The 10,387-nt window shown below is 39.4% G+C and overlaps 1 protein-coding gene across 2 annotated transcripts; it reads right to left on the reverse strand.

The window, feature by feature from the left end:
• Positions 1 to 3,058: 3,058 nt before the first annotated feature.
• Positions 3,059 to 9,616, reverse strand: c18h3orf33 (c18h3orf33 homolog (H. sapiens)). Of its 2 annotated transcripts, none has more exons than XM_080460184.1 (5): positions 9,464 to 9,616; positions 9,142 to 9,201; positions 7,623 to 7,782; positions 6,369 to 6,529; positions 3,059 to 5,249 (listed from the first exon to the last, which is right to left on the reverse strand). In XM_080460184.1, exons 1-5 carry the CDS (start codon positions 9,581 to 9,583, stop codon positions 4,992 to 4,994), a joined length of 759 nt encoding a protein of 252 aa, XP_080316310.1. In that variant the 5' UTR covers positions 9,584 to 9,616; the 3' UTR covers positions 3,059 to 4,991. The 2 variants fall into 2 exon arrangements, with proteins under 2 accessions (XP_080316310.1, XP_080316311.1); XM_080460185.1 differs by having other exon boundaries at positions 4,279 to 5,246; positions 9,464 to 9,598.
• Positions 9,617 to 10,387: the final 771 nt, after the last annotated feature.

Here is a 10,387-nt window from a genome sequence, read left to right on the forward strand (position 1 = left end):
GCAGAGGAGCAGGATCACCATCAGTGCAGCTTTTAGGCTGATAAACAGTCACAGCAGAGAGATTACAGAGTCATGAAAGACAATTTCAAAGAAAAAGTGTTCAATATCTGTGTCTAAAGTTAGGCCAAAGACAGATATCATGAGGTTCCTAATATGATAAATGATTTTGTAAACAGAATAATTAAAGGCCACATTTCTTTCTACATACCAGTGGTATTGTTATGCAATTTTAAATGAAATATGTCCTGATTAGATGCAGTTCACTGTAAATTACATAAGCAATGGTTTCTGTATAAAAAATAAAATAAATTAGGTCTCAGGTTAACATCCATATATGTGTGTGTGTGTGTGTGTGTGTGTGTGTGTGTGTGTGTGTGTGTGTGTGTGTGTGTGTGTGTGTGTGTGTGTGTGTGTGTGTGTGTGTGTGTGTGTGTGTGTGTGTGTGTGTGTGTGTGTGTGTGTGTGTGTGTGTAAACACATGCGTGCAGTGGGGTCGTCTTGCTCTAACCGTGGAAATGAGTGTTGGGTGGGATCGTAAGTCAAACTGTCACATCTATTTCAAGGGGAGACGACCCTCCCTCCTGTTCCTATCCTTTACTTTTACTTTCAGGTTTTACACTCAGGCTGTCTGCATGTCCAGCATCATGTTCTCTTTGAAGAGAGACTTGTTTATTATTCATCTGAGCAGATCCACAGTCCATAATCCTTCAAATTGGCAAATGAATCCAGTCCACTGAGAGACGAGCCATCTTGATATTCATACAGCAGCACAAATCGACAGATTGTTCACTTTACAATAAACTGAAGGCAACATTGAGGAAATCACTTACACATATTCACATTGTACCTTTTATATACCGACACTGTGGTATAATCCATCCCAAACTACTCACTCTTACCTCCTTCTTTCTTTTCCACCAAGAAACTTCAATTATTCATGAGGGATCACAGCACCCACAGAGAGTCGTGTTTCCACTCCTACAATCCAACACCAGCAAGCTGATACACCGTTCACAATACTTCCAAGTCACATAACAACAAGGGAGTCACTTTACGGCTCACGCATTCCTGCACACAGACACACGCACACACACACACACACGCAGCCTTTACGGTGCTTGTAGGCATGTGATGGAAGTTACACAGTGTTGGAGCTGTTAGCGAGAGTGTGTTTACTGTGACAGCAGGCAACACAAACACAAGCTTTGTTTCAAGAAAATCACTAAGTTGAAAACTGCACATAAACGTGGTTGAATGTATACTTGCTTTCCATGGAGAGGTGATAGTTTGTAATTAGGCTTATAGCATAGCTGCCTGTGACAAAAACCCCTTCCATTAGATGTTGATGTGACACATTAAGGTTTATGAGGCTGGTGGCAGAAGAGATGGAGATATCCCCTTTTGGACCTTGGGGAGTGCATGCAGTGGTATCACACCAGCTCTCTGGCTCTTTAAATCTCTTTGTCTTTCACACCCAGCCAAGCACACACAACCACTCCAATCAAATCAAAAAAAAAATCCCCAAGGACCTTGCTCTGGGATGGGGGAGTGTCCCATCTCTTTCTCTCTGGGATGGCTACCGGCTGAGTGCAATAAAGGCCTTTGTTATGCTGGCCTGCTGCAAATCTTGGCTGTTTAAACCACAATGGCAAAAAGTACCAAAACAGCTGAATTTTTAAGGAAGAACAAAGTGAATCCCCCCCTTTATGCTCTTTAATCATTGACTCAAGCCAAAATGCATGACAAGAAAAGCAGATGCCCACATCAGCTCAGGCAGTGTGTGGTGTTCATGATGAGAAGTGTTTTGAACCTGATTAAATGTGTTTTACCTGGAGCAGCACAGTGAATATAAGTACTTGTGTGTCTTGAATCTGTGTTTACTTCAGCTTGAGTCCAAGCACACAGGTTTAACAGGTGCTCAGCTGCCTGGATACTGTATACACTGTCCTTAACAACAGTAGATTTTAAATGACTGCAGACTGAGAGCAGGTTACAACGGTCAGGAACTGTGCTGCAACTCAGAAAACATGTTAAAAATGTGTCCTTTCAGATTGGATGTCATGCTGTGTTTTGTTGTAAAAACATAAAGAGTCAAATAACAAACTTACTTTCACTCCAGCTTCAGATTCTGTTTACTTTGTCTTCTTCCTCACACAGTCTGGTCACTTTCCCCAGCAGTCCTTCCCAACACAGACCTCCATGGCATGTGATGACGTGAAGCAGTAACAGTCCCACAGCGTTGGCTTCAGGCAGAGAAGGTCCCAACAACTTCACTGTGTGGGTAAGTGCCCACCACTACATCAAGCATGGTGCCTTTTCAAATGACTACTCCTGGTGTGGGACCAGTGAGAATGGGAAAGAGTGGACTGGATCTGGGAGTGGACTCCGTCCCGACAGGGGAGACCAACTTTCATCATCAGTTTTACTATTTTATCTACGATAAGATGTTGTCTTTCATTATTTCTAACTTATTAGATTGCATTGGACGATGTATGATTTCATTTTAAAAGCCTAGTATTGTTTAGAATATGATAAAGAAGATATTTATAAATAAACAAAATATGCATTTCTGCAAAGAGTGTGTCACTAAGACTTGCAGTCATCATAAATTATACTGAGATAAATGTGTGGTAATAATCAGCATGGTAAATAGAAATCCAGTAGAAGTAATTATTGATTACTATTTCATTTTGACAAAAATGTAGAGGTGTACCTCAGAAACTAACAATATCATGATAAAGTTGATTGTTATGTGAGTTATGTCGACAAAAATGTTAAAATGTTGAAATCTTAATCCAACCTCTGGTTAGAAAATGTATAAAGGATATCTGATGTTATGAACTATTCTCATATTTCATGAAAAAGAACAAAAGGTTTATCAATCTTCCCAAGACGGTTCAACAAAAGTTGGATTTTTGCAATAATTGTTTCACTCCTCAACCACGTTCCATTTCCTTTTAAGTTCTAAAAAAATATTAGGTAATGAAGATTGTGCAGAATTACTGTCCAGGACTTTGAATAAACAACTCCAAATACAACTCAAACAAAGCAATAATTACCTTAAGAGTTATTTTATTTGCAAAACATGTATCTCTAGGGTTCATTCCAAAGCAATGAATATCAATACAACTTTCATTGTTTTGCCAGTTATTTCTACACCCATTACCATTCTTAAATTCTGGATCTAAAGAAAAAAACAAGCAATCATATCTAAATAAATATTTAGATATTTGATGACAAAGAACAGAATAGTGTAGATTTAGATTTTTTTTGTATCAATAAATAGCTATTTCCATCATATATTTAGATCCTTGCTTGTTAAGCATTGCTGAGAACTGATGATTTAAATACAATTTCCAATTAGCCAATCATGACTGTTATCTTGTAAATGTGTACAGGAGCGTCTGAAAACATAGAATACCATTGAAAACTTACTTGATCAGTTCATTTATAGCATACGAACCCAAAAAGAATATCTAAAGCAGTTTCAAATTCTGAGATTCTTCACTTTCCACAATATTTACATAATCCATACATGAGAATAATAGAAAAGATTTACTTTTTTTATATACAGTATGTATATATTTTGAGCTAAATTGTGGAAAAATGTCTGCTTTTACCTTGTAATCAATTATTTTTAAAACTGCAACTGAAAAACCGAAAAATGAAGTTACACAAATGGAGACAAACTTTTTCCCTGTCATTGACCAACACACACACACACACACACACGCACACACACACACACACAAACAGGCTTTTCAAACTTTAACTCTCCATTCCCGTGGGCATCTCGGCCGTGGTTTCTCTCCCACTCCTCCCTCAGTGACAGTCCAAAGTCTGGCAGCAGCAGCTATCAGACTGAAATGCACCTTACAATTTGAACCAGCCCACCAATCACAGGCCTCTTTGGCAGTAACAGTCACTAGTAACATTTGCACAACAAAAGAAAGGCGAGCTGATTCACCCCCCCCCCCCCTCCCCCTCCTCCTCATCCTCCTCCTTCACTCTGTCGTTCCCTTGCACTGTGACTCCTCCTCTCCTGCCTTTGTGTTCAGGCACCAAAATCCCCTTCCACCCCTGTGACCCTCCTCCCCTTCTGCACTAATCTCCTTGTGCCCATTGGATCCAGTGCTGCAGAACGACTTCTCACTAAACCCAGACCCCCGTCACCCTGCACCCCACAAGACACATCACAGTTTGGCCTCGTTTGCGGCGCCTCCTCCTTCTGCTCCTCTCCGGCCCTGCATGGATGAACCACATGACAACAGCCACACAGGAAAAGTGATTTAATTTGTTTGATGTGTGTGTGTGTTGTTATTTTTTCTTATCTCCACAACACTGCGTGGAGTGCTGAAATCAAAATTAATTTTGTTGGATTTCCCACTCCCTTTTATTTCAGTGTTTCAATGCACTAATGTCTTGGTCACATTACAGCTAACAGGGTCCTCTTTAAAGCTACTTAAAGACCCCCTGACACAATCACACATTATACACATAAGCTCCCGAGGGGTTTGAGGGCTGCCAATATAGAGTTTAGCCTTTGGTTCGCTTTGTGTTTCACATTTGGAGTTTCTATAGCAACCGTGGACCAATGGACACCCCCACCCCCCTACTCTGAAGACCATTAACATCCCCCTCCCTGGCCCTGTCCTGTGTTTAGTGGGGTGTCCCACACACAGAGGAGGCTGTGCTTAGCTGTGGTTTAATGTGTAATGAAAGCTGCAGGATTACTATCAGGATTTTGAGGATTTGAGGCCGAGCTTTTAACAACCTTTTAAATGATTTTTTGAACTTCTTCAACCCTAGAAAGAGGGTAATAATGCAGCACAAACATTTCAACAGGTGTATTTTTGTTCCAAGTGCATAAAGTACACAAGTGCAAAAGTAGTCAGTTTTTTTAGCTTATGTTTTTGAACTCCTGCTTTTCCAGGTAATGTGTGTAAACGGAGGAGCAGTAATCTGTTCTTGGGGATTCAGTGTTGGATTATTCAAGTTCTTTTAAAGATCGTCTTCATCATTTTGAACACAGCGTTGGCCCTGAAGACCTTGGACGTCCTCTCCCACAGGCCGTCCTCCCTCCACAGGCCCCGGCCCTTCCTCTCAGCTTTCACCTCTGCTCTGTGCAGCCGCTTGTGGAGACGCCAGTGGAGGCGAGAGCCAGGCAGGACCCCAGAGAGAGGGGCTCTGCGGGCCAGACCCTGTCTGAGGACCTCCTCGTTCAAACAGCAGCTCCACAGCACCCCCTGCTGGAGAAATATGAGGAGATAGCCCAGTTAAGATACATAAGACAAATATTTGTTATCTGCACAGTCATACTTTCTACAACAGTGCAACTAAATGTGAGTACTGTCCACTTCTAAGTGCAAATAGATCATCACAATACAATATAATAAATCTAATACTGCGAGCCCTGTTGTAAAATAATGTCCTGAAGTTTTCATGCAAACTCTATATTGAATATTAAACTTTAGAATAGAATAGAATAGAATAGAATAGAATAGAATAGAATAGAATAGAATAAAAATACTTTATTATTCCCTGGGGTAAATTCTAACTCCACACAGAAAAGAACACAAAATAAATAGATGCTAAACAAGAGCAATCAGACATTTCTGACGTCCAAAGGTTGACTTGGACTAAGAAAAAAAAATAATCCATATCACGTCCGAAATATAATGGAATCTTCATGGTCTAATATCTATCTGTGGTCAAAATTGTGACAAAATCTGTGCTGTAGTTTTGAGGTAATCTTGTCTAACAGACAGACAGACAAACAAATATACGCCGATGATTTTATTACGTCCATGGTGGACGTAAATATCAATACGGGAGAGTAAAGGTAATTAAGTAATATCAAATTAGTAATATTAAATGTCAATATACTGTATATACAGGGCTAAGCAGAAAAACACAACAAACACTATTTGCAGGGATGATTTATGGAGTCTTATTGCCACAGTTTACAAATATTAAACGTATATTAGTATAAGTGGGGTTAAATAAATATGACATGAGATACCCAAATTATGTAATATACTTTACATTTGACACAGTACATAATACATAAATTAAGAGACTGTGGTATGAATGGAAGACTGAGGAGCAGTGGGTGGAGAAAATTACACATAAAGTGTGATTGGAAGATTTTCATTGCAAAATGAAGAGAACGCCATGATTATAAGGACATTGAAACGAGGACGATTGCTTGACGCTGTTTGTATATTACAGCCTGACAATGTAATATTTGAAAGAAACTCTCAATATGAAAAAGAAATTTAAACTTTAGCCAATAATAACATTTGTTTCAACCACTCCAGGATTGAGAGATGATTTTCCTAATTTCCTAAAGTAATTAAATGCCTCACCCTGCTTTCATACACCAAGCAGTGCAGTGTTTCGTCCTCTCGGCTGATAAGTTTCAGCCACACGGTTTTGGAAGGAGCCAGATTCTTCTGCAGCCACGTTCTTCCTTCTAGCGTCAGCTCCACTCCTGCAAGACGGACCAGCAACGGCGCCGTGGATGCATCTGAAGAAGACAAGAAGAAGCGCATTCAGGGTTTTTCCGTAGATTCATATTACAAGTAATGCAGGAGTTTTCAGAGTGTGAGTGGATGAGTTTGGGCCCCTCAGCACCCTCCACCCCCGTGCCACTCCAACTCGCACCACGTAGTAATTCTTCACTTGACTGCCACAGTTCCTGATGTTTTTTTACACATAAGAAATCAGCTATTAAAAAGCAGAATACTCTTTGTGACAGTGATATGCTTTTAATTGGGAAGTTCTGTTAAGACTTTACATGTAGTCTGCAACTCTCATAAGTGTTTTGGGCTCGCAATAAAGGTCATTTTTTATTATATATTTTTTCTATTTGAATCTTCATATTACACTTACCCCACAATTTGATAACCTGTACAAGAGTTTTCAGAATCCAGAAACACAATCAACAGTAGCCCTATAAGATAGAAATACTCAAAATATGGGACATAAATGATCAGACACAATAACAACTTCCAATACATGGCAATTGTTCCTTTTCCCATCGGCACCAAACATTTCCTGATGCCTTTGAATTTGAGATTAAACTGTGAGTGATAGAGAACACCCTGTAAATGGTACGTTCAATCTCAAATAACAGTACTTAAACACAAAAGTCAGGAGGGAAGCGGCTCTCCTTACACGAGCCCTTCACACAAAGGCTGCTGATGTTGCTCTTTATATAAACCATAAAGCCTGTAGTTTCTAGTGAGTGCTGTGATTCAATCCAGCAGCTAATAGGTTTACCTGTCACTTTCAGTCATGAGTAAATGATAAAATTGATGAGTCTGTCTTTTCAAAGGGAAACTGTCACAATATATTTCAATCTAAGAGGATAAAAATGTGCCCTTGTTGTGTATAATTATCTTGTTGAAATGATGAAAGGCTGTGTAAATGTGATTTTTTTTTCCCAGCTGCTTGATCAACCATTACTGTGAAGGACACGCTCCATTTCATAGGTATAAAGTGACAATGGTGAAATACAAGCTGTAAATAAATCTAAGGTTTTAATTGAGCGTAAAGGTTGTTGAGACTCCTTGTGTGTTGGTGAAGATAATTTCATTCAAAGGCTACCTCGACCTTACCGGCGTGCCTGGAGAGTAAAGTAGAGAGGACTGGCAGATGAATGGGGACATGCTCCACTTGGAGGCCTTTTTCTGTGATGGAATGCACTTTTCCTCGCAGGCTAACGTTCCTCTCTATAAAACGAGCTGGGATCTCGCTCGCCGCCCGAAATTTCGTGATCTGCAGAAGTGGAATGAGACGACAGCGTGAGCTAAACGGAAGGAAACTATGGGAAAACCAGGGAGGAAATGACAAACACTGACATTACTGTAATAAGTTGAATATTCTAGGACTTTGAACATTATTTTTCCATGTAATTTCATGCAGGTATGATTTATTTTCAGATTCAAACCTTTTCTTTGCATTTCTGTAGCCAATACGTTTGTTATACTTTTCCAAGCATGTATCGTACATATTGTAAAAGTGGAGTGTGTGTTGAGTGTCTCTCTTTTTTTTTTTATCAATTTTGTTTGTTTCTTTTTAGATTATTTGTATATGTTCGAAAATAAAAAAAATTTAAATTAAAATTGAATCTATTAACAGCCCCCATATCAGGCTGAAGTTTGAGGTTGAAGTATAAGTTTGAAGTATAAAGTTTAAGTGTAAGGTTGAAGCATAAAGTTGAAGTATGAGTTTGAAGTATAAAGTCGAAGTTTAAGATTGAAGCATAAAGTTGAAGTATGAGTTTAAAGTATGAGTTTGAAGTAAGAGGTTGAAGTATAAAGTTGAAGTTTAAGGTTGAAGTATAAAGTTGAAGTATGAGTTTGAAGTAAAAAGTGGAAGTATAAGGTTGAAGTATGAGTTTAAAGTATGAGTTTAAAGTATGAGTTTAAATTATAAAGTTGAAGTTTGAGGTTGAATATGAGATTGAAGTATAAAGTTGAAGTTTGAGATTGAAGTATGAGTTTGAAGTATAAAGTTGAAGTATCAGTTTGAAGTATCAGTTTGCCGCACAAGGCTGACGTTTCACTTTTCATTTTAGAAATATGTTCACCTTACTCTTCACTCTTGGATTTTCTGTTTTAAGAGATTACAATCAATCTCAGGAGGTTGAAGTATAAAGTTTAAGTTGGAGTTTGAAGTATAAAGTTGAAATTTAAGGTTGAAGTATGAGGCTGAAGTATGAGTGTGAAGTATGAGTTTGAAGTATAAAGTTGAAGTTTGAGTTTGAAGTATAAAGTTGAAGTATCAGTTTGCCGTACAAGTTTGACGTTTCACTTTCATTTTAGAAATATGTTCACCTTACTCTTTACTCTTGGATTTTCCTTGAGTTTGGGTTGAACTCTTTTGTTTACAGTTTTTCTTGCGGGTTTAGCAATTTTTACTTTTTTTTTTAGCTATTTTTGCCTTTTCATCCCTTTTTTGGCTGGTATGTATGACCCCTTCTGTATGACAAGAGAGATAGTTTAGTGTGCAAATAAAATAAAAAAATAAGAGTGTGGAAGAAAACGTTTATCAATGTTTCCATATATTGTTGTTAAAGCTTCAGGGAGCCTCTATGTTAGAGGATGAGAAGCCGTCCGTCCGTCTGTCTCTTACCAGTCTGATGCTCCTTGCCAGCACAATGACTCCAGCCACAGCCAGCCCGGTGCTGATGTTCTGTGTGAGACAGGAGAGGAGACCTGATGGGATTACAGTGATATCATGGCCGCTGTTGATGACACCACAAAGACTTTGACTGAGTGGATTATAACTCAGGAGCATGGGGGTGGGCTGCAGGGGGAGGAGGTTCTCTGATCAGGCGGGGGTCATCAGGTGACACCATGTGTGAGCCAGTTTGCAGACAATTGATTGCTGCACCCCGCAACAATATTAACACACCAGTACGAGGATGCACAGTGAAACAATGGAGTCTTCATACCCGCACGAGCGTTAGATTATCATCCGCGAGCCGTGACACGACAGACACGACGTTGGACGTGTGTGCGGCTCCGTCTCTTTGTTGTCTGTCAGTTTGTGCTTCTGAAGAAGACTCCGGCATGTTGTTGACATGTTGTGACGCGCCGAGGCTCCACCTTTCAGGGAGGGACATGCGCGCCGCGGTGGGGCTCCCCCTGGCGGCCAGCGCCGGAACCACAGCGCAGCGCAGAGCCGCTGCTGGACGCATCAAGTTGATCAATTGCATCACAAAGCAGACAATGTGCCTCACGTGGCTTGACGTGAAAATACTGATTGATAATTGTTTTTCAGCACAATGGCACGCTGTATTACGGTGAATCTGTGCTCACACAGTGAGATTAATAACCTAATAAAACATAATAAATACCGCTGGGATCAGTGACGTACACATCTTTTGTCTGCACAGTTTGACCCAGATTACCTCACATCTGCAGCATTACCCCCCCCCCCCCCCCCCCCCCATACATTACTGTCCATGCATCATATAAGACCGAATCAAATTATGCATTCTTTCCCATGTACTACCGTTTGCATTCATGCCTGACACATGTTTCTAGACTTTACACATGTACAGTATATTGATACTTACATTAATTTGAATTGTATTTGTATTGCACAAAAACTATTGATATTTATGGAATAGTGCATTGATCTCTTTTTATGTATTTATGGTTTAATGGGAATAAAGATCACATGCAATCACTCAATCCACTGCATAGATAGATAGATAGATAGATAGATAGATAGATAGATAGATAGATAGATAGATAGATAGATAGATAGATAGATAGATAGATAGATAGATAGATAGATAGATAGATAGATAGATCTTTTTTTAACCTTTATACAGATATTCTAGTAAAGACACATGTTGTCAATTACATAA

The sequence above is a fragment of the Lipophrys pholis genome, assembly GCF_963383615.2.
Source record: "Lipophrys pholis genome assembly, chromosome: 3".
Taxonomy (NCBI): domain Eukaryota; kingdom Metazoa; phylum Chordata; class Actinopteri; order Blenniiformes; family Blenniidae; genus Lipophrys; species Lipophrys pholis.